Source organism: Scyliorhinus torazame, chromosome 18 (genome assembly GCF_047496885.1).
Source record: "Scyliorhinus torazame isolate Kashiwa2021f chromosome 18, sScyTor2.1, whole genome shotgun sequence".
Taxonomy (NCBI): domain Eukaryota; kingdom Metazoa; phylum Chordata; class Chondrichthyes; order Carcharhiniformes; family Scyliorhinidae; genus Scyliorhinus; species Scyliorhinus torazame.
In genome coordinates this window covers 74,335,443-74,358,135 of record NC_092724.1, presented here as the reverse complement: position 1 = coordinate 74,358,135, position 22,693 = coordinate 74,335,443, and the positions used below count along the sequence as shown (strand labels likewise).

General features: G+C 51.8%; 1 protein-coding gene across 3 annotated transcripts in view; it reads left to right on the top strand.

The window, feature by feature from the left end:
- hsh2d (hematopoietic SH2 domain containing) overlaps nt 1-22,693 on the top strand; it is a 158,650-nt gene that overhangs the window by 93,495 nt on the left and 42,462 nt on the right. For all 3 annotated transcript variants that reach the window (XM_072482909.1, XM_072482908.1, XM_072482910.1), the window contains exon 3: nt 2,433-2,522. In XM_072482909.1, the coding sequence (XP_072339010.1) occupies nt 2,433-2,522 (90 nt within the window). The remainder of the gene's footprint in view (nt 1-2,432; nt 2,523-22,693) is intronic.

Sequence of the window (22,693 nt, the reverse complement as noted above, 5' to 3'; positions counted from 1 at the left end):
TTGAATTATCTGGATTTGTTCTCACTGGAACGACGGAGGTTGAGGGGCGACCTGATAGAGGTCCACAAAATTATGAGGGGCATAGACAGAGTGGATAGTCAGAGGCTTTTCCCCAGGGTAGAGGGGTCAATTACTAGGGGGCATAGGTTTAAGGTGAGAGGGGCAAGGTTTAGAGGAGATGTACGAGGCAAATGTTTTTACACAGAGGGTAGTGGGTGCCTGGAACTCGCTACCGGAGGAGGTGGTGGAAGCAGGGACGATAGTGACATTTAAGGGGCATCTTGACAAATACATGAATAGGATGGGAATAGAGGGATACGGACCCAGGAAGTGTAGAAGATTGTAGTTTAGTCGGGCAGCATGGTCGGCACGGGCTTGGAGGGCCGAAGGGCCTGTTCCTGTGCTGTACATTTCTTTGTTCTTTGTTCTTTGTTCTTATTCACGAGTGAGGAGTTTGCGAGGTTCATAAAGATGAACGGCATACGCCATATCCGCACTGCCCCTTACCTCCCGGCTTCAAATGGGTTGGCAGTGCAGACATTCAAAAGAGGCCTAAAGAAGCAGTCTTCCGGATCAATGGACACGAGACTCGCTCGCTTTTTGTTTACGTATAAGACCACCCTCCATGCGGTGACTGAGGTAGCTCCCCCAGAACTCCTAATGGGCCAGAGACTTCGCACCCGCCTTAGCATGGTTTTCCCGGACATTGGTGCAAAAGTACGCCGCACACAAGAACGGCAGGGCCAGGGATTTTCTCGACATCGGCCGATTCGCCAGTTTGCGCTCGGTGACCCAGTGTTCGTTCGGAATTTTGCTGGTGGTGCCCAGTAGGTTCCTGGCGTAATCTTTTGCCAAACGGGCCCTATTTCTTACCAGGTGCAAGCCCAGGGTCGTCTCCAGCGCAAACATGTAGACCACGTTCGGTCCAGAAGTCTATCCCCTCCAAAGATTCCCCGCCCCCGGAGCTCATTTCTACAGCCGCAGAGACCAGAGACAAGGGAAGGTAGTCCTCACAATCTTCCTCTGGTGCCTCACTCAAAGCCTGCGCAGGTCGTTACAGAACCGAATGGAGATAGAGACGCTGACATGACGGAGGCAGCAGACTCTGACTCCGAGATGGAGACACAGGACGCATCAGAGGGGGAATCCTCGGGTCCACGGGCCGTGGATGTACAACCATTACGGCGTTCATCACGGAAGCGCCGGTCTCCGTCTCGTTAAACGCCGCCTGATCCAGCGCCGCGTGCAAATGGTGTCCGGCCTGCGGCAAAATGAGTCCGATGCCCTCCTTCACCAGGGACTTCGGTGGATTCCTTGGACTTGGGGGGGGGGGGGGGGGAGGGATGTTATAACCTGCCTGCTTACCATTGGCTGGGGACTAATAACAATCCCACAATCCTGTGAGAGTATGAGCTTCCCCAATGAGGGGGGCGGAGAAACCATTAGTAAACTCCATGTATAAATAAAGCTGGCCAGTTTGGAACCAGCAGGAAAGGTTTTGCAGCAAGGGAAGTTGCTGCTGCTGTTGTGTATATATATGTTATTGTAAATACATGTTATTACTTTGTATCCTTAAAACTCGTGCTGGATTCTTCGTGGCCCTCACAAAAATTAACCATGTATTCACTGTGCATTAACCATGTGTTCACCATGCATTAACCATGTGATCACCATGAATTAACCATGTATTCGCCATGGATTAACCATGTGTTCACCATCTAACCGTGTGTTCACCATGCATTAACCATGTGTTCACCATGAATTCACCATGCATTATCCATGTGTTCACCATGTCATGTGAGAGTACCTTTAAGAAATGGGTGTTTATTACTGCAGTGATGTCAGAGTGGGTGGAGCTGGGCTGTCTGTCAGCTTTTTACTTTTGTTTTAGGCTGTTTGCTGCAGGGTGTGTTTTAGTTTCATTTTCAGAGCTGGATAGCTGCAGTCACAGCCAGAAGGTGTATGAATCTCTCTCTGTAATCGAAAGACTGTAAATCGATCCTGGTGATTTAAAACTAATAACAGTAGTGACTTTAACCTGATGTGCTTCTGGTAAAAGGTGTTTTAAGTCGTATGGATGTTAAAAGGAAAGCTTATAGGATTATTTAGTGTTGTAGTCTTTGGGGGTTGTACTCGTATGAATGGTTGCTAAGATGTTCACTGTATGTTTTAAAAAGGTTAACTTGAGTTCATAGAATAAACATTGTTTTGTTTAAAAAAATACTTTTCCATTTCTGCTGTACCACACTTGTAGAGTGGGGCGTGTGCTCCCCAAACCACAATCTATTAAAAATTGTGGGTCAGGTGAACTCCATGATACACTTTGGGGTTCTCTAAACCCTGGCCCATAACAACCATGCATTAACCATGTGTTCACCATGCATTTACCATGTGTTCACCATGCATTAACCATGTGTACCTTTCCATGACAGAGAAGCTGAGCAGCTCCTGATGGATAAGCCTCTTGGATGTTTCCTCATTCGTGTTGCTGAGAGTCGGGTTGGATTCAGCCTCTCCTACAGGTAACCAAGGCACAGGGAACTGAATAATGCATCTTACTGACGGTTGGCACAAACCTAAGTGCCCGTGGGTGGTGGGAACGATGGTAGGTGGGATGTGGTCAGAAAAATAGCCAGGAGCATTGTCAGAATGGCTCATTGATTTGGTCTTGCTACCAGGGCATATTACAAGTGGCAGCATTGGATGTGAAGCACGTGCCTACTTCCAGGAGGAAGCAACATTAAAGGGCCAATCAAGGGAGGATATAGTGGTGACATTTGAAGGGCTGTACCGCAGATTGATCAGAACATTACTGGGGCTAAAGCGGTTAAATGATGAGGACAAGTTGTACTGACCAGATTAATATTTCATTGACAATGGAAGGTGAAAGGGTGATCTAATTGAGGTGTTTCTGACAATTAAATTGGGTACGTGATGTCTCGGATCGTGTTTTCCGGGTCCTTAGGGGGAGGGGGAGCAGCCCCAAGTCATGGTCCACATTGGCACCAACGACATAGGTAGGAAAGGGGACAAGGATGTCAGGCAGGCTTTCAGGGAGCTAGGATGGAAGCTCAGAACTAGAACAAACAGAGTTGTTATCTCTGGGTTGTTGCCCGTGCCACGTGATAGTGAGATGAGGAATAGGGAGAGAGAGCATTTAAACACGTGGCTACAGGGATGGTGCAGGCGGGAGGGATTCAGATTTTTGGATAACTGGGGCTCTTTCTGGGGAAGGTGGGACCTCTACAGACAGGATGGTCTACATCTGAACCTGAGGGGCACAAATATCCTGGGGGGGAGATTTGTTAGTGCTCTTTGGGGGGGTTTAAACTAATGCAGCAGGGGCATGGGAACCTGGATTGTAGTTTTAGGGTAAGGGAGAATGAGAGTATAGAGGTCAGGAGCACAGATTTGACGTCGCAGGAGGGGGCCAGTGTTCAGGTAGGTGGTTTGAAGTGTGTCTACTTCAATGCCAGGAGTATACGAAACAAGGTAGGGGAACTGGCAGCATGGGTTGGTACCTGGGACTTCGATGTTGTGGCCATTTCGGAGACATGGATAGAGCAGGGACAGGAATGGATGTTGCAGGTTCCGGGGTTTAGGTGTTTTAGTAAGCTCAGAGAAGGAGGCAAAAGAGGGGGAGGTGTGGCGCTGCTAGTCAAGAGCAGTATTACGGTGGCGGAGAGGATGCTAGATGGGGACTCTTCTTCCGAGGTAGTATTGGCTGAAGTTAGAAACAGGAAAGGAGAGGTCACCCTGTTGGGAGTTTTTTATAGGCCTCCTAATAGTTCTAGGGATGTAGAGGAAAGGATGGCGAAGATGATTCTGGATATGAGCGAAAGTAACAGGGTAGTTATTATGGGAGACTTTAACTTTCCAAATATTGACTGGAAAAGATATAGTTCGAGTACAATAGATGGGTCGTTTTTTGTACAATGTGTGCAGGAGGGTTTCCTGAAACAATATGTTGACAGGCCAACAAGAGGCGAGGCCACGTTGGATTTGGTTTTGGGTAATGAACCAGGCCAGGTGTTGGATTTGGAGGTAGGAGAGCACTTTGGGGACAGTGACCACAATTCGGTGACGTTTACGTTAATGATGGAAAGGGATAAGTATACACCGCAGGGCAAGAGTTATAGCTGGGGGAAGGGCAATTATGATGCCATTAGACGTGACTTGGGGGGGATAAGGTGGAGAAGTAGGCTGCAAGTGTTGGGCACACTGGATAAGTGGGGCTTGTTCAAGGATCAGCTACTGCGTGTTCTTGATAAGTATGTACCGGTCAGACAGGGAGGAAGGCGTCGAGCGAGGGAACCGTGGTTTACCAAGGAAGTGGAATCTCTTGTTAAGAGGAAGAAGGAGGCCTATGTGAAGATGAAGTGTGAAGTTTCGGTTGGGGCGATGGATAGTTACAAGGTAGCGAGGAAGGATCTAAAGAGAGAGCTAAGACGAGCAAGGAGGGGACATGAGAAGTATTTGGCAGGAAGGATCAAGGAAAACCCAAAAGCTTTCTATAGGTATGTCAGGAATAAGCGAATGACTAGGGAAAGAGTAGGACCAGTCAAGGACAGGGATGGGAAATTGTGTGTGGAGTCTGAAGAGATAGGCGAGATACTAAATGAATATTTTTCGTCAGTATTCACTCAGGAAAAAGATAATGTTGTGGAGGAGAATGCTGAGCCCCAGGCTAATAGAATAGATGGCATTGAGGTACGTAGGGAAGAGGTGTTGGCAATTCTGGACAGGCTGAAAATAGATAAGTCCCCGGGACCTGATGGGATTTATCCTAGGATTCTCTGGGAGGCCAGGGAAGAGATTGCTGGACCTTTGGCTTTGATTTTTATGTCATCATTGGCGACAGGAATAGTGCCAGAGGACTGGAGGACAGCAAATGTGGTCCCTTTGTTCAAAAAGGGGAGCAGAGACAACCCCGGCAACTATAGACCGGTGAGCCTCACGTCTGTAGTGGGTAAAGTCTTGGAGGGGATTATAAGAGACAAGATTTATAATCATCTAGATAGGAATAATATGATCAGGGATAGTCAGCATGGCTTTGTGAAGGGTAGGTCATGCCTCACAAACCTTATTGAGTTCTTTGAGAAGGTGACTGAACAGGTAGACGAGGGTAGAGCAGTTGATGTGGTGTATATGGATTTCAGCAAAGCGTTTGATAAGGTTCCCCATGGTAGGCTATTGCAAAAAATACGGAGGCTGGGGATTGAGGGTGATTTAGAGATGTGGATCAGAAATTGGCTAGCTGAAAGAAGACAGAGGGTGGTGGTTGATGGGAAATGTTCAGAATGGAGTAGTCACAAGTGGAGTACCACAAGGATCTGTTCTGGGGCCGTTGCTGTTTGTCATTTTTATCAATGACCTAGAGGAAGGCGCAGAAGGGTGGGTGAGTAAATTTGCAGACGATACTAAAGTCGGTGGTGTTGTCGATAGTGTGGAAGGATGTAGCAGGTTACAGAGGGATATAGATAAGCTGCAGAGCTGGGCTGAGAGGTGGCAAATGGAGTTTAATGTAGAGAAGTGTGAGGTGATTCACTTTGGAAGGAATAACAGGAATGCGGAATATTTGGCTAATGGTAAAGTTCTTGGAAGTGTGGATGAGCAGAGGGATCTAGGTGTCCATGTACATAGATCCCTGAAAGTTGCCACCCAGGTTGATAGGGTTGTGAAGAAGGCCTATGGAGTGTTGGCCTTTATTGGTAGAGGGATTGAGTTCCGGATTCGGGAGGTCATGTTGCAGCTGTACAGAACTCTGGTACGGCCGCATTTGGAGTATTGCGTACAGTTCTGGTCACCGCATTATAGGAAGGACGTGGAGGCTTTGGAGCGGGTGCAGAGGAGATTTACCAGGATGTTGCCTGGTATGGAGGGAAAATCTTATGAGGAAAGGCTGATGGACTTGAGGTTGTTTTCGTTGGAGAGAAGAAGGTTAAGAGGAGACTTAATAGAGGCATACAAAATGATCAGGGGGTTGGATAGGGTGGACAGTGAGAGCCTTCTCCCGCGGATCGATATGGCTGGCACGAGGGGACATAACTTTAAACTGAGGGGTAATAGATATAGGACAGAGGTCAGAGGTAGGTTCTTTACGCAAAGAGTAGTGAGGCCGTGGAATGCCCTACCTGCTACAGTAGTGAACTCGCCAACATTGAGGGCATTTAAAAGTTTATTGGATAAACATATGGATGATAATGGCATAGTGTAGGTTAGATGGCTTTTGTTTCGGTGCAACATCGTGGGCCGAAGGGCCTGTACTGCGCTGTATTGTTCTATGTTCTATGTTCTATGTTCTAAAGGAGTTGACAAGTTAATTACGATCCCAGACCAGACCCCAACAATGGCTAGTTTACTGGATAGAAATCCCAACATTTATTTCAATTTGTAAGACTGTGAGGAAAGGATACCTCACTCCAGGAGTGATTGCATGAAAATATAGAAATATGGTATTTGGGCGGCACGGTAGCACAGGTGGCTAGCACTGTGGCTTCACAGCACCAGGGTCCCAGGTTCAATTCCCGGCTTGGGTCATTGTGCGTTCTCCCCATGTCTGCGTGGGTTTCCTCCGGGTGCTCCGGTTTCCTCCCACACTCCAAAGACATGCAGGTTAGGTGGATTGGCCATGATAAATTGCCCTTAGTGTCCATAAAGGTTGGGAGGGGTTATTGGGTTATGGGTATTGGATGGAAGTAAGGGCTTAAGTGAGTCGGTGCAGACTCGATGGGCCGAATGGCCTCCTTCTGCACTGCATGGTCTATGTTCTACTTTCTATGTAAAACAAACATTATTACTAACACAGAATTCAAATATCTTTACCATCACACAAAAAATAGCTTACAAATACCCCTTAAACAATTCTAATCAATACAGTGACACAATAACCCTTAACTGCTATCTTTACCTGCACTCAAACAACAGAATCATCTCAGATCCCAATCCATTTTTAAATACAGTTAGCAGACCCAGGAATGCCTGCTGTACAGAAAGTTTTGAATACTCCACTTTGAGAAGGAAAGATTTTTTGAGAATGCTTTAAAAAAAGGGACCTGACCTCCTGTCAAACAATGCAGTATCTCTGGCTGTATTTCCTCAGAAAACATTCTCAGCTTGCCTCCCCACCACAAACTAAAACTGAACCTCAACAGCTAACTGCTTCAACCCCCGGCTCCCCAATTCACTACATCATCTCAATAAACTGAGCCCAATGTATCTAATTAACTCCTCCGCAGGGTACCCTCTTAATATTAAAAACATCCATCAGCCCTAACCTTTATGATGCTATAATTACACCTCTGGCTCCCAAAGAGCCTAGGTGTCTTTCAAACCAGGATTCTTAAAAACACTACTCTTTTGTTATCTTACTGCAGTGTGTTTGATAGCACTACTGTATGTAACATGCGTTACTCAATCCAGTTGCGGCAGAGGTCGACCTCTGCCTTCCCTGTTTGCAAACCTCACCCCGGATTGCAAACCCGTCGCCACCAGGAGCAGACGGTACAGCGCCCAGGTCAGGACCTTCATCAGGTCTGAGGTCCAGCGGCTGCTGCGGGAAGGTATCATCGAGGCCAGCAACAGCCCCTGGAGAGCCCAAGTGGTAGTGGTGAAAACTGGGAAGAAAAACAGGATGGTCATTGACTACAGTCAGACCATCAATCGGTACACGCAGCTCGACACGTACCCCCTCCCACACATATCTGATATGGTCAATCAGATTGCACAGTACCGGGTCTTCTCAACAGTGGACCTGAAATCTGCCTACCAGCAGCTCCCCATCCATAAGACGGACCGCTCATACACTGCGTTTGAAGCAGACGGCCGCCTTTACCATTTCCTTAGGGTTCCCTTCGGCGTCACCAATGTGAGATGGACCGAATGGTTGACTGGTACGGGCTGCGGGCCACTTTCCCGTACCTGGACAATGTCACCATCTGCGGCCACGACCAGCAGGACCACGACGCAAACCTGTCCAAATTTCTCCACACCGCCACATTCGTCAACATAACTTACACCAAGGAGAAGTGTGTGTTCAGCACGAACCGATTAGCCATCCTCGGCTATGTGGTTCAGAACGGAGTTCTGTGGCCCGGCCCGATCGCATGCGCCCCCTCATGGAACTCCCCCTCCCCCACTGCCCCAAGGCCCTCAAACGATGCCTGGGGTTCTTTTCGTATTACGCCCAGTGGGTCCCTAACTATGTGGACAAGGCCCGCCCACTGCCCTCGGGTGGTCCCCTGCCCTGGGCTTCGGCGCAGCGACCGGTGCGCTCTGTCCATTTCTGGTGGGTTGGGGAAAGTTTCCCTCCCCACTAAGTTGCCCAGCATCTCGGCCATGTATGTCGTGGGGTTTCTACCCTCTATCCCCTCTGGTAGGCCCACTATCCTAACATTTTGCCTTCTTGAGCGGTTTTCCTGATCGTCCACCCTGGTACCATCTTTTGTTACCTTACTGAAGTGTGTCTGGTAGCACTACTGTATGTAACATGCGTTATTCAATCCAGTTGCGGCAGAGGCTTTCTGCACCTTGATGAAGAATGCTCAAAGTCGTCCAGAGGTATTGAAAGGTTTATTGAGTAACAGAATTTAACAACTGCGTGAGTTCTTACTTTAACATCAATATCGGTGGAAAGGTTACAATGTTTATATACAGCAGCTATGTCTGACCACACTAGTAGCCCTGAGCTAGATCTATGCTGCTCTTGTCACAGTCTAATCAGGAAGAGAAGCAGAGAGCCGCTTGAGCTTGGCTTTTATGCCCGCCAATGCTGCCCCCTAGTGATCTTTCAATTTCCCATTAACCCCTTATGCACATACCCATGTAAACATCACTACAACTACTGCACCAGTCATACACACACTAATCCAGGCTTTTAACCCTGACTGCAAATGTAAACATGCTTAAACAGGCTGGCACCCAGGTGGCACTGCCATGGTGCAAACTGGCAGTGTCAGGGTGTCCAGGTGGCACCAGCAGTGCCAGGGCACCATCCTGCCTAGAGGGCATGCAGCTGGGGGCCTCCGATCCTCTCGGAACCCCCCAAATGCCTTTCCATCTGGTCCCCGTTTGTGGGGACCAGTACCAAGCGATGCTCGCCCGAGGTGCCCGAGGCGAAGGGATTGAATCCAAAGCCTGCGGTACCTTGGGAATCTGCACATTAGAATAAGGCTTCTAATATGCAGAGTTGCCAAAAACTGACCCTGCCCATTGTGGGTGGGATTCTCCTCGCAACTTCTCGTGAGATTGCGTTGAATTTCATGACGCATTGCGAGCCGGGGAGATGCCAGAAGTGGAGTCTCCCGGCTTCACCGTCTAAGCTGCGCCGTGGCGAGCTGCGTTTCTGGCACAGTGTAGCCGGAATATCGCGGCCACTCTGAGTTTTCAATCTGTCTGGCGTTCTTATCAAACAGTTCACCTCACCCAATTTCCTTTCAATTTGATAAGGCCCACTAAATCTTGCTTTTAATGGTTCACTATCATTGGTAATAATACCAATACTTTCTCTCCATTAACAAAACAACGATTTTGATTTCTTATCCGTCTCGTTTTTCATCATATGTTGTGACAATTTTAAATATTTCCTCGCCATGTCACAAGCCCTCATTAATCTCTCTGTAATATTTGACACATAGTCCAACAATGTAGTCCAAACGTTGACTCACCAATTTCTCTTTGATCAATTTAAATGGTTCTCTTATGTCATGTCCAAAAATCAATTCAATTGGACTGAATTTAGTTGATTCATTATGTGCATCTCTGATTGCTAATCGCACAAATAGAATTCCTTCAACTCAATCATCCGGGTAATCCTGACTATAGGCCCTCAACATATTTGGAGCTTGTTGGTACCTTTCTAATGCCCCTTGTGATTCTGGATGATATGCCATTGAGTTAAATTGTTTTATTCCTAAACTATCCATAACTTCCCTGAATAACTTTGACATGGTGTGTTGCCTCCCGGATGCCGGGTTCAAGGATATCTCGGAGCGGCTGCAGAACATTCCCAAGGGAGAGGGGGAGCAGCCAGAAGTCGTTGTGCACGTTGGCACAAATGACGTAAATAGAAATAGGGATAAGGTCCTGAGGAGTGATTATAGAGAGCTAGGAAAAAGGTTAAGAAGCAGGACCTCGAGGGTTTACTTACAGTGCCACGTGCTACTGAGGGTGAGAACAAGAGAATATGGCAGATGAATGCGTGGCTAAAGAATTGGTACGGGGGCAGGGATTCAGATTCTTAGATCATTGGGATCTTTTCTGGGGGAGAGGTGGCCTGTTTAAGAGGGACGGGTTGCATCTGAACTGGAGGGGGACCAATATCCTGGGGGCAGATTTGCGAGTGCTGCAAGGGAGGGTTTGAACTAGATTGGCAGGGTGTGGGACTCTTGGCAGCAGAGAAGCAAATGAGGGGCTGAAGGGAGATGCAGTACTCAGCAACGGTAAGCTGAATGGACATGATAGGCAGGAGCAAGTCAGGGAGCAGGGAAAACCTGTTGGATTAAATTGCATCAATTTCGACTTCCGGTGGCGGCCATGGAGTGAGACGTCGCTTATTTGGTAGCTCCCACTTGTGTTGGACTTTTAGGACCTTTTCCCCCGATTTATGGGGATTTGACCCGTAAAATTGGGGACCGGTGAGGCAGAGAAGAGGAATCCCCCACCAGTTTATGGAGTCACGGACCAGAAGTGGTATGCAAAGACAAGATTGTTGGGCAAAGAAGAGAGTGAAGCCTGCAGCACAGGATAACATGGCAGAGGTTGAGGAGCTGAGATTGCCGGCCCAGTGGTCAACGGAGCAGCTGGTGAAATTCCTCCAGGAGAGTTTCGCCAAGCAAAGACAGGATTACCTGGACCCGATTAAGACGGTGATTGATTGGGCGGAGCAAAGGTTGGAAGCCCAGGGACTGGCCATCCAGAAGGTGGAAGAGAAGGTGGCTGGGCACGAGGACCAGCTAACCGCGATGGCAATGGAGATGGATCTGATGAGGGACCATCAAAAAAAGCTGCAGGAGAAGGTGGAGGATTTGGAGAACAGGTTGCGCAGGCAGAATTTGACGATCGTTGGCCTCCCGAAGGGCATCGAGGGATCAGACGCAGGGGCATACGTGGAGCATATGTTTGAGAAGCTGCTTGGCCAAGGTGCGTTTGCTCAACCCCTGGAAGTGGACAGGGCCCAAAGAGCGTTTGAGAGGAAGCCGCGGATGAATGAGCCGCTGAGGGCGATGGTGGTGCGAATGCACCGGTTCCTGGATAAGGAACAGATCTTGAGGTGGGCCAGGCAGACGAGGAGCTGCAAATGGGAAGACAGCGAGCTGCGCACTTACCAGGACTTCAATAAGAGCGAGCTTCAATAAGGTTAAATCGGCCCTCTTCAAGAAGGGGGTAAAGTTCGGCATGCTGTACCCAGCTCGTTTGTGGGTCACTTACGAGGGCCAAGAATATTATTTTGGATCGCCGGATGAGGCGATGAGCTTTGTCAAGGACAGGAGACTTGCAAGAGATTGAGGACATTGAACTTGGGAGCGAGTAATTCTGTGCCTGTGCTGCTAAATTTATTTTCTGTTTGAGCTGTGTATGTAGTGCTTTTGTACCAATTCTTTCGGACGTTGCTCAGTTTTGTGTGCGGGTTAACTTTGTTCCTGTGGGCGGATGGTGGGTGGTATTTTGTTCCTTGTGTTTGTTGGGGATTATGATGTTTTGCATATGTATGTTCGAGTGGGGGGAGGGAGATCAGTGGGGGGTAGGATGCTTGGCGCCATGGGCGGGGGTTCCCAGGCTAGCTGGGCGGGCTAGCTCATGGAAGCGCAGTGGGGGGGGGGCGAGCAGGTGACTAGTTTGATATGGGGGGTTGGGACTGTTGTTTTGTTAGTGCGGGGGAGGGGGGGAATTGTTCTGCTGACAGGCGAGGGACTGGCGTTGAGAGACAAATTGGAGGTCAAGGACAGTGGGCGCCCGAGGGCGGGGGATGCCGGCGGTGAATATTTATGCACCAAATTGGGACGACGCGGAGTTTATGAGGCGGATGTTAGGGAAGATCCCAGACCTGGACTCGCATAAGTGATCATGACTTCAATACGGTCATTGATCCGAGGTTGGACCGGTCGAGTTCAAGGACAGGGTGGGTGCCAGCCTGTCAGATATATTTCGATATCTCCATATAAGGGATTTTGTGCGAAGGCCGGTTACGACCTTCCCGCTTCTACCGCTACAGGGGATACAGGACAAGGTAGTTTCTAAAATAGGGGTGGGGGAGGGGAAGGTTTCGAATATCTATAAAGAACTTATGGAATGGGAGGAAACTCAGATATGTGAGCTAAAGCGTAAATGGGAAGATGAGCTGGGAGGGGAGGTAGAGGCGGGTCTGTGGGCGGATGCTCTGAGCAGAGTCAACACGTCCTCATCATATGCCAGGCTCAGCCTGATGCAATTCGAGGTGGTTCACCGAGCACACATGACCGTGGCCCGGATGAGCAAGTTTTTTGGGATTGAGGCCAGGTGTGCGGGAGGGCCAGCAAACCATACCCATATGATTTGGGCATGCCCGAAGCTTAAGGGATACTGGCAGAGATTTGTGGATGTCATGTCCACGGTACTAAAAACAAGGGTAGTGCCGAGTCCAGAGATGGTGATATTTGGAGTGTCGGAAGATCCGGGAGTCCAGGGAGCAAGAGAGGCTGACATTTTGGCCTTTGCCTCCTTGGTAGCCCAGAGACAGATCTTATTAGCGTGGAGGGTCTCAAAGCTCCCCAAATCAGGGGTTTGGGTTAGTGACATGGCTGGGTTTCTCAGACTTGAGAAAATTAAGTTCGCCCTGAAAGGATCAACGTTCGGGTTTGTCGGAGGTGGCAGCCGTTTATCGACTTCTTCGGGGAAAACTAAACTGTTAGCAGATTCAAAAAGTGTGGGGGGGGGGGGGAGTTAGGTTACTTTGTGTTTAGAGTAGGTGGGAACAATGGGAGATGGAGGGATGTGTTACGCACTGAACTTATGTGTACATTTGTATTCTTTATTATAAAATCATAAATGCCTTCATAAAATGTTTTTAAAAATTAAAGAATTGCACCTATTTCAATGCAAGAGGGCTGATAGGTAAGGTTGGTGAACTCAGGGCATGGATAGGCACGTGGGGCTGGGATATTAAAGCCATTACTGAAACATGGCTAAGGGAGGGACAGGACTGGCTGCTTAATGTTCCAGGGTACAGGTGCTTTAGGCAGGACAGAGGTGGAGGAAAGAGAGGAGGGGGTGTTGCATTTCTGATTCAGGGGTGATCACGGCAGTATTCAGAGGTGAAATAGCCGAGGGATCATCCAGCGAGGCTTTGTGGGAAGAACCAAGAAATAAACAGAGGATTGTCACCTTATTGGGATTGTACTATTGCCCCCCCCCCCCCAATAGTCAACGGGAATTAGAAGAACAAATATGCAGGGAGACTGGGGAGACATGCAGGAGTAATAGGATTGGCATAGTAGGGGATTTTAATTTTCCTAACATCGACTGGGACTGCCATAGTGTTAAAGGCTTAGATGGGGTTGAATTTGTTAAAGATACTCAGGCAGTATGTGGAGGGTCCTACTCGGGAAAGGGCAAAATTCGACCTACTCTTGGGAAATAGGGCAGGGCAAGTGACTGAGGTGATGATGGGGGACCACTTTGGGACCAGTGACCATAGTTCTATTAATTTTAAAATAGAACCAAAGAGAACTTAGAATCATAGAATTTACAGTGCAGAAGAAGGCCACCCGGCCCATCAAGTCTGCACCAGTCCCCCACCCAAGCCCACACCTCCGCCCTATCCCGTAACCCAGCAACTCCACCTAACTTAAAGGCAATTTAGCATGGCCAATTCACCTAACCCATGACCAATCCACCCAAGAACAAAGAACAATACAGCAGAGGAACAGGCCCATCGGCCCTCCAAGCCTGTACTGGTCATGATACTACCCTTGGCTAAAACCCTAAAGAACAATACAGCACAAATAGTTATGGAAAGGGACAAAACTGGTCCACAGATGCAAGTTCTAAATTGGGGCAAGGTGAATTTTGATGAAATTAGACAGGAGTTTGCAAGGGTTGATTGGAGTAGCTTGTTTGGGGACAAAGGGACCTCCGACAAGTGGGAGGCCTTTAAAAGTGAAATAGCTAGAGTTCAGGGTCTATATGTTCCTGTTAGGGTGAAGGAAAAGGCTGACAGGAGTAGGGAACCATGGATGACAAAATATATTGAGGTTTTGGCCACAATAAAGGAGACATGGTTCAGGTACAAGCAGCTGGAATCAAGGGATTCCCTGGAGGTCTACAAGTGATACTGGAGTACACTCAAGAAGGAAATTGGAGGGCAAAAAAGGGACATGAGGTAGATTTGGCCGAAAGGATTAAGGTGAATCCAAAGGAATTCTTTAAGTATATTAAAGGAAAAAGAATAACTAGAGAGAGAATAGGACCCCTCAGGAACCAAAATGGACACATGTGTGGAACTGCAGGAGATGGGCCAGGTTTTGAATGAATATTTCTCCTCTGTGTTTATCGTGGAGAAAGACATGAAGGCTTGGGAACCAGGGAAGGTTAATGGCGATATATTGGGGACAGTTCGTATTGCAGTAGAGGAGGTGATGAACGTATTAAAATGTATGAAGGTGGATAAATCTCCTGGCCCTGACCAGGCATATCCAAAAACACTACGTGAGGCTAGAGAAGAATTTGCGGGAGTCCTGGCTGAGATATTTGCATCATCGTTAGCCACGGGTGAGGTACCAGAAGACTGGAGGGTAGAAAATGTTGTGCCCTTATTTAAGAAGGGCTGCAAAGAAAAACCTAGAAATTATAGATTGGAAGCCTAACATCTGTGGTGGGTAATTTACTGGAGAGGATTCTTGGGGATAAGATATACAGACATTTTGAAAGAAATGAAATGAAATGAAAATGAAAATCGCTTATTGTCTCAAGTAGGCTTTAAATGAAGTTACTGTGAAAAGCCCCTAGTCGCCACATTCCGGCACCTGTTCGGGGAGGCTGGTACAGGAATTGAACCCACGCTGCTTGGCCTGCTTTAAAAGCCAGCTATTTAGCCCTGTGCTAAACCAGCCCCTGCAGGATTTGATTAGGGGTAGTCAGCATGGCTTTGTGCATGGGAGATTATGCCGTACAAATTTTTTAGAGTTCTTTGAAGATGTAACCAGGAAGCTTGATGAGGGCAGCATGGTTGATATAGCCTATATGGAGTAAAAGAGAAAATGCTGGAAAATCTCAGCAGGTCTGGCAGCATCTGCAGGGAGAGAAAAGGGCTAACATTTTGAGTCCGATGACTCTTTGTCAAAGATGCTGTCAGATTTGCTGAGATTTTCCAGCATTTTCTCCTTTGTTTCCGATTCCAGCATCCGCAGGAATTTGCTTTTATCCATAGTCTATCTGGACTTCAGTAAGGGCTTTGATAAAGTTCCACATGGTAGCTGCTCTGGTAGGTTAGATCACATGGTATCCAGGGAGAGTTGGCAAATTGGGGGGGGTAAGTATGGGAATGGGTAGAGGCGGAATCATGTAGGGGCACAAGTTTAGGAGCACTGGTAACGGCACCTCTGCTGTTCTCGCCAGTCCGGTACTCCACAAACCTGGTGGTGGTGGCGGCTCTGAGAGTTTGGGGACAGTGGCTGAGGCATATGGGAGTGGAGGGAGTGTCGGTGTGGGCTCCAATTTGTGGCAATCACCGGTTTGTCTCGGGGAGGTTGGATGGGGGGGTTTCGGAGGTGGCCAAGAGCAGGTATTGAGAGGCTGAGGGATCTATTTATTGATGGGAGCTTTCCTTATTTGGAGGATTTGGAGGAAGATTTGGAATTGCCGGGTGGGAATGGGTTTCGCTATCTGCAGGTAAGGGACTTTGTGTGAAGGCAGGTTTCGACCTTTCCGCTTTTACAGCCACAGGGGATACAGGATAGGGTTGTTTCTAAAACTGGGGTGGAGGAGGGGAACGTCTCGGAAATTTATAAAGAACTTATGGAGTGGGAGGGAACCCAGATAGGGGAGGTGAAGCGCAAGTTGGAAGATGAGCTGGGAAAGGAGTTAGAGGCAGGTCTGTGGGAGGATGCTCTGAGCAGAGTCAACACATCCTCATTATGTGCCAGGCTCAGCCTGATACCATTCAAGGTGGTTCACCGAGCACACATGACGGTGGCCCTGATGAGTAGATTTTTTGGGGTAGAGGACTGGTGCAGGAGGGCCGGCAAATCATTTCCACATGTCCTGGGTATATCCAAAGCTTAGGGGATTTTGGCAGGGATTTGTGGATGTCATGTCCACGGTGCTAAAAGTCCAGTGGCGATTATCGGAGTGTCGGAAGACCCGGGAGTCCAGGGGGCGAGAGAGGCTGACGTCTTGGCCTTTGCCCCCTTGGTAGCCCGGAGATGGATCGTACTAGCGTGGAGGGATTCGGAGCCCCCAAAATCCGGAGTATGGGTTAGCGACATGGTTGGGTTTCTCAGGCTTGAGAAAATTAAGTTCGCCCTGAGAGGATCAATGTTAGGGTTCGTCCGGTGGTGGCAGCCATTTATCGACTTCTTCAGGGAAAACTAAACTGTTAGCAGATACAATAAGTTAGGGAATGAGGGGGCTAGGGGGAGTTAGTTTAGTTCAGTTTAGGCGGGATTTGCGAGAGGAGATGGAGGGACTTGGGAATTGTGTGTAAAAGCTTTGTTGACGGGTATGGTTGTTGGTTTGGGGGGGTGTTACGTATTGAATTATGTTTACATTTGTATTTGTATCTTTTGTTGTTATAAAACCATAAATGCCTTAATAAAATGTTTGTTAAAAAAAAAGAGAATGTACAAGGCAAGATCGGTAAGTTTGCAGATCACACTAAAATAGGTGGTATTGTAGGCAGTGAGGAACATTATCAAAAATTGCAACAGGATCTTGATCAGCTGGGAAAGTGGGTCGAGAAATGGCAAATGGAGTTCAATGCAGATAAGTGTGAGGTGTTGCATTTTGGAAAGTCATATCAAGGTAGGACTTTCACCTTGAATGGCAGGGAGTATCGGGAACAAAGGTACCTTGGAATTCAAGTGCATGGTTCTCGAAAGGTGGAGTCACAGGTAGATAGGGCAGTGAAGAAGGCTTTTGGTATGCTGGCCTTCATCAGTCAGTGCATTGAGTATAGAAGTTGGGAAGTTATGTTCCAGTTGTACAGGACATTGATGAGGCCGCACTTACTGTGAAAAGCCCCTAGTCGCCACATTCCGCCGCCTGTTCGGGGAGGCAGGTACGGGAATTGAACCCGCGCTGCTGGCCTTGTTCTGCATTACAAGCCAGCTGTTTAGCCCACTGTGCGAAACCAGCCCCTAAACCAGCTACAGGAAAGTTGTTATTAAATTGGAGAGAGTGCAGATGCGATTTACAAGGATGTTGCCAGGACTCAAGGGACTGAGTTATACGGAGAGATTGGACAGGCCAGGACTTTTTTCTTTGGAGCGCAGGAGACTGAGGCGTGATCTTATAGAGGTGTATAAGATCAGGAGAGGCATGAATAGGGTGAATGTACTCAGTCTTTTTCCTCGGGTCGCGGAATCGAGAACTAGAGGGCATAGGTATAAGTTAAACCCCACAAATAAAATCTTCAGAAAGCTCTAGCACCTGCTTATCTGGCAACTCTGAACAGGCTGTACACTCTTTTGCACCTTTTCTGCTGGAACCATGTCTTTTTCCCCACTTTAATGAACCCCACTGGCTGATCTTGTTTTAACGATCTTGTCTTAAGCCACCAACACTGCGACTTCATGGGCGTCATTCTCCGACCCCCCAGCGGGTCGGAGAATGGCCGTTGGCCGCCGTGAATTCCGCCCCCGCCGCCCGCCGAAGTCGCCGAAGGGAGAAAAGTCGGCGGGGCGTCAATGGCGCCGCACACCTCGGAGAATGGCACGGGTGGGCGCAAGGCAGTCGATTTTGGGCCTGCCGATATTCTCCCGTCCGGATGGGCCGAAGTCCCGTCGACATGATGACGGGTCACGTCGGCGTAAATCAAACCTCCTTTCAATCGGCGTCAACCTGTGCTCAAGGTTTATGCCGACCAGCGTGGAGGTGAGTGACGGCCTGGGGGGTTGGCCGCTGGACAGACGATGGCGTGGCCGCAGTCTGAATGTGTGGGGGAGAGGTGTGTGTAGGGTTTTGTGTGTGTGTGTGCGGCGGGGGGGGGGGGGGGGGGGGGGTAGTTAGAGTGGGCTGGGCTCCGGGGGAGTGCCGGAAGGGGGGGGTGAGTGCCGGGGAGGAGGATGGGGGGGTCCGTGCCGGGGAGGGGGGATGGGGGGGTCCGTGCCGGGGAGGAGGGAGGGGGGGTCCGTGCCGGGGAGGAGGATAGGGGGGTCCGTGCCGGGGAGGAGGGTGGGGTGTCCGTGCCAGGGAGGAGGATGGGGGGGTCCGTGCCGGGGAGGAGGGAGAGGGGGTCCGTGCCGGGGAGGGGGGTGGGAGGGCAAGTGAGTTGGTGCCAGCCTCCAACAGTTGGACCCATGCGGCCCATGCCACCTGGCTGGGGGGAGGAGGGGGTATGGGCAATGATGACATGTCGTCGTTTCCCGCCCCCCCCCACCAGGCCGTCATGTTTTCCGATCAGCCAGCGATGTTGGCCGCCGTGGCGGCAGCCGCTAATGTCTATGTTGCCCTGGATGAGGATGAGGAGGAGGAGGAGGAGGAGTGTGCCAGAGAGGCGGCGCAGGCTGCCGCAGAGGGGCAGGCGGCAGCCGCCCAGGCTGGAGGGACACCTGACCGACAGGACGAGGAGGGGGAGGAGGACGTCGCGGCCCCACGACAACGGAGGCACCCGAGGGCGCCCCGTGTGTACCGGCCCCGGCAGTCATACCAGGACCTCACGGACCGGGAATGCAGGAGGAGACTGTGGATGAGGTGGGAAACCGTGGCACACATCTGCCACCTGCTGGCACACCTGTCACCGCGTGGCACTGGCGGGGGACACCCTCTCCCCGTGTCCGTCAAGGTTACGGTGGCCCTGAACCTTTATGCAACGGGGTCATTCCAGGCACCGAGTGGGGATCTGTCCCGCATATCGCAGACATCGGTGCACCGGTGCATCCGGGCAGTGACAGACGCCCTATATGCCATGGCGCACCACTACATCCGCTTCCCTGTGGACCGGGCCAGCCAAGATGCCCGGGCCGTGGGCTTCTCTGCCGTGGCCGGGTTCCCCATGGTCCAGGGCGTGATTGATGGGATGCACGTCGCCGTGCGGCCACCTGCAGATAACAGGGCCGTGTTCACCAATAGGAAGGGGACCTATTCGATGAACATACAGGTGGTCTGCGACCACCGCATGATGATCCTGCACGTCTGCGCCCGTTACCCGGGCAGTGTACACGACTCATACGTGTTGTCGCGGTCATCCATCACTGGCATGTACGAGGGACGCCATCCCCGGCTGAGGGGCTGGTTGCTGGGCGACAGGGGCTACCCATTGCGATCATGGCTGATGACGCCTGTACGGAGGCCACGCAATGAGGCGGAGAACCGCTACAATGATACCCATGTAGCGACAAGGGGAGTGATAGAGAGGTGCTTTGGCGTGCTGAAGATTCGTTTCAGGTGCCTGGACCTCTCTGGAGGCGCCCTCCAGTATCGGTCAGATAGGGTCGGCCGCATCATTGTGGTGTGCTGCGTCCTGCACAATATAGCCCAGCAGAGGGGCGATGTGCAGCAGGCAGAGGAGGGCGGAGTGGAGGAGCAGCAGGAAGAGGCGCAGTCCTCCCAGATGAGGGGGATGGGGGCAATGGTCAGGGCAGACGGGCTAGACACGGGCGGGTGGCTGTCCACCGTTACCGGCTGGGCCAGTGGGCACGGGACAGGCTGATAGCCGCCCGCTTCACTGACTAGATGGGCGTGGGAATCGGGTAGTATGGCCACAGACCGCACACCATGGCAACAGCTGACCACCCACACCCCCCACCCAACCACCCACCCAGCACCCTCACCCCCCTCCCCAACCCCACCCACCCCACCCGCATGCAGCCCCCATTGCCGATCCACCTGCGGCACAACGGCCGGGCTCACACAGTTGCCGGTGGACGCGTGTCTATTGCAGGCCATGGAGGATGATGACAACCCGCCCTGCGATGAGCTCCTGGCTCCACATCATTGGACTATGTCTGACCCATGGCCACAGTACCACCATCCACCCGGACCATCCCTGCATGCGGCTGTGACACTACAGCGCACGGTCCCTCCTCTGGGGGGATGTTGATGGCGGCCCAGGGGGAAGGGGGCAGACTCACCTGGGGCTGAGGTAAGACCACCCCTCACACACACACTTGCGCTCAACGTACATGACACCCCCGCACGCTTTGGACAGAGCACAAAGGCAGCTTCTGTAGGTGTAACATTGACTTTAATAACCAAACGAGTTCATGCACGTGCCCTAGCCCCTAAAACTCATCTGTGCCCTGCACCCGTGCCAACTTACTCAGTGTCTAGTTTTTTGGCCTTACGGACCCTATGACTACGTCTACGTGGTTCCCCAGACGGTACAGCAGAACTGGAGGTGGACTCCTGTGATTCCTGCCCTCTGACACGGGATCCCTTTGGCGGCCGTTTCCTGGGGCGTCCTGGCCTAGATGGGCCAGGCTGCGGCCCGGGCGACTGGGATGGCGAGCTGCCAGCCTGTCCTGCCCGTTGCCCACCCGCTGCACCTGGGACGGAAGGGGGAGGAGTCCGAGGTGTTGCGGTGTTCCGGGACGTCCCCTACAGGGGGACCCGGGACGGACCACAGCACCTCCTCCTCCCTCGGGGTGCCTGATGGCCCCCAGGCCTCTACATGGGTGGGGGATGCGAACGGACTGGCCATCCGATGCCCCCCCGACATCTGGCGCTGCCAGTCCTGGAGGTCCGTGCTGGTATCGACAGGGGTCTGCAGGTTTGCAGCCATGGAGCTCAGGGGATTGGCAAACCCTGTCTGTGACTGTGCGACCCCGGCTCGCACGTGGCCAATGGCGCCGATGCCCTCAGCGATGGCCTGCTGAGACTGGGCCATGGACTGCAGAGACTGGGCCATGGCCTGCTGAGACTGGGCCATGAACTGCAGAGACTGGGCCATGGCCTGCTGAGACTGGGCCATGGCCTGCTGAGACTGGGCCATGGCCTGCTGAGACTGGGCCATGGTCTGTAGAGACTGGGCTATGGCGTTGAGCGCCTCTGCCATCTGCCGCTGGCGCTGGCTCATGGCCTCCTGTGAGAGGGCAGCCATGTCCTGGGCCACAGACGCCGCCTGCACGGAAAGCCCCAGGCCTCGCAAACCGTTCCCCATGTCTGACACCGTCGCACCCATTGCCTCCACCCCGGACGCCACCCGTGCGGTGTCGGCCTGGGTGGCACGTATGACCGGCACCACTCCCAGCTCCTGGACGCGGGTGGACTCCTCCACCTGCGACTGCAGCCGCCGCAAGCCGGCCGTCACCCTCTTCGCTCGTCTCCGGTTCGGTGGTTGCATCGGATCTATGGGTGGGTGTGGTAACTCCAGGAACCCGGGATCCATCTGGGTGGCAGATGTTCGCTTGGGCTGGGCTGCCCTCCGACCGCCCGGCCCCTCTGCTGCTCCTACCTCCGCCTGCTGTACCGGGACGGCTGTGTGTGCGCACCAGTGAGTGCACCAGACGCCTCATCACTAAAGTGCCCAACTGAGGTGAGTGTTTCTGCAATGGTGGAGGGTGTTGGTGACAGCAGTGGTGTTGTGTCGTGCTCTTCGTCCCACTCTGAGTCCATGGCACTTTGGGGTGGGGGTTCGTCTCCACCCATCCACTCTGTGTCACTGTCCGGTATTTCGTCTTCCTGGGTAGTGCTGTCCCGGGTAGTGTTGTCCCGGGTAGGGGTGTCCCGGGTAGGGGTGTCCCGGGTAGGGGTGTCCCGGGTAGGGGTGTCCCGGGTAGGGGTGTCCCGGGTAGTGGGTCCTGGGTAGTGGTGTCCCAGGGAGTGGTGTCCTGGCTCGGCTGTGACGGGGGTCTGTGGCTGCCCCTCTCATCGCTGGGTGGCACCCGCACGAGACGGGGGCGTCGTCTCCCTGTTGCTCCAGGTCTCTCCGTCTCCCGTGGTCTCCAAGGGACATCCTGCGGGGCGTCGCATGCCGGAGGGTCCGGGTCTCTCCGTCTCCCGTGGTGTGCGAGGGGCATCCTGCGGGCGTCGCATGCCGGAGGGTCCGGGTCTCTCCGTCTCCCGTGGTGTGCGAGGGGCATCCAGTGGGCGTCGCATGCCGGAGGGTCCGGGTCTCTCCGTCTCCCGTGGTGTGCGAGGGGCATCCTGCGGGCGTCGCATGCCGGAGGGTCCGGGTCTCTCCGTCTCCCGTGGCCTCCGAGGGGCATCCTGCGGGCGGTCTGCATCTGCGGGGATGGGTGCCTCGACGTTTGCTCCTGCGATACACAATGAAGCATGCATGGTTAGACACGCAGGCAGTGATCAAGTGATATGGGGGAGGGGGATATAGGGGAGGGAGGATATGGGGACGGGCTGTCGGTGGATCACTTGCTGGTGGGCCCCCGACATCTGCATCAGCAACCTCCCGGTCCTCAGGTCTGCCAGCCAGTTCCAGGGCCCTTTCCTCGTGTTCGGTCAGTGGCCTCTCATCAGCGGGGCCTCCTCCAGTCGTCACATGCTCCCTATTGTGTGCGCGCTTCTCCTGTGGGGGGGGGGGGGGGGTGGTGGTGGCAGGGGTAAA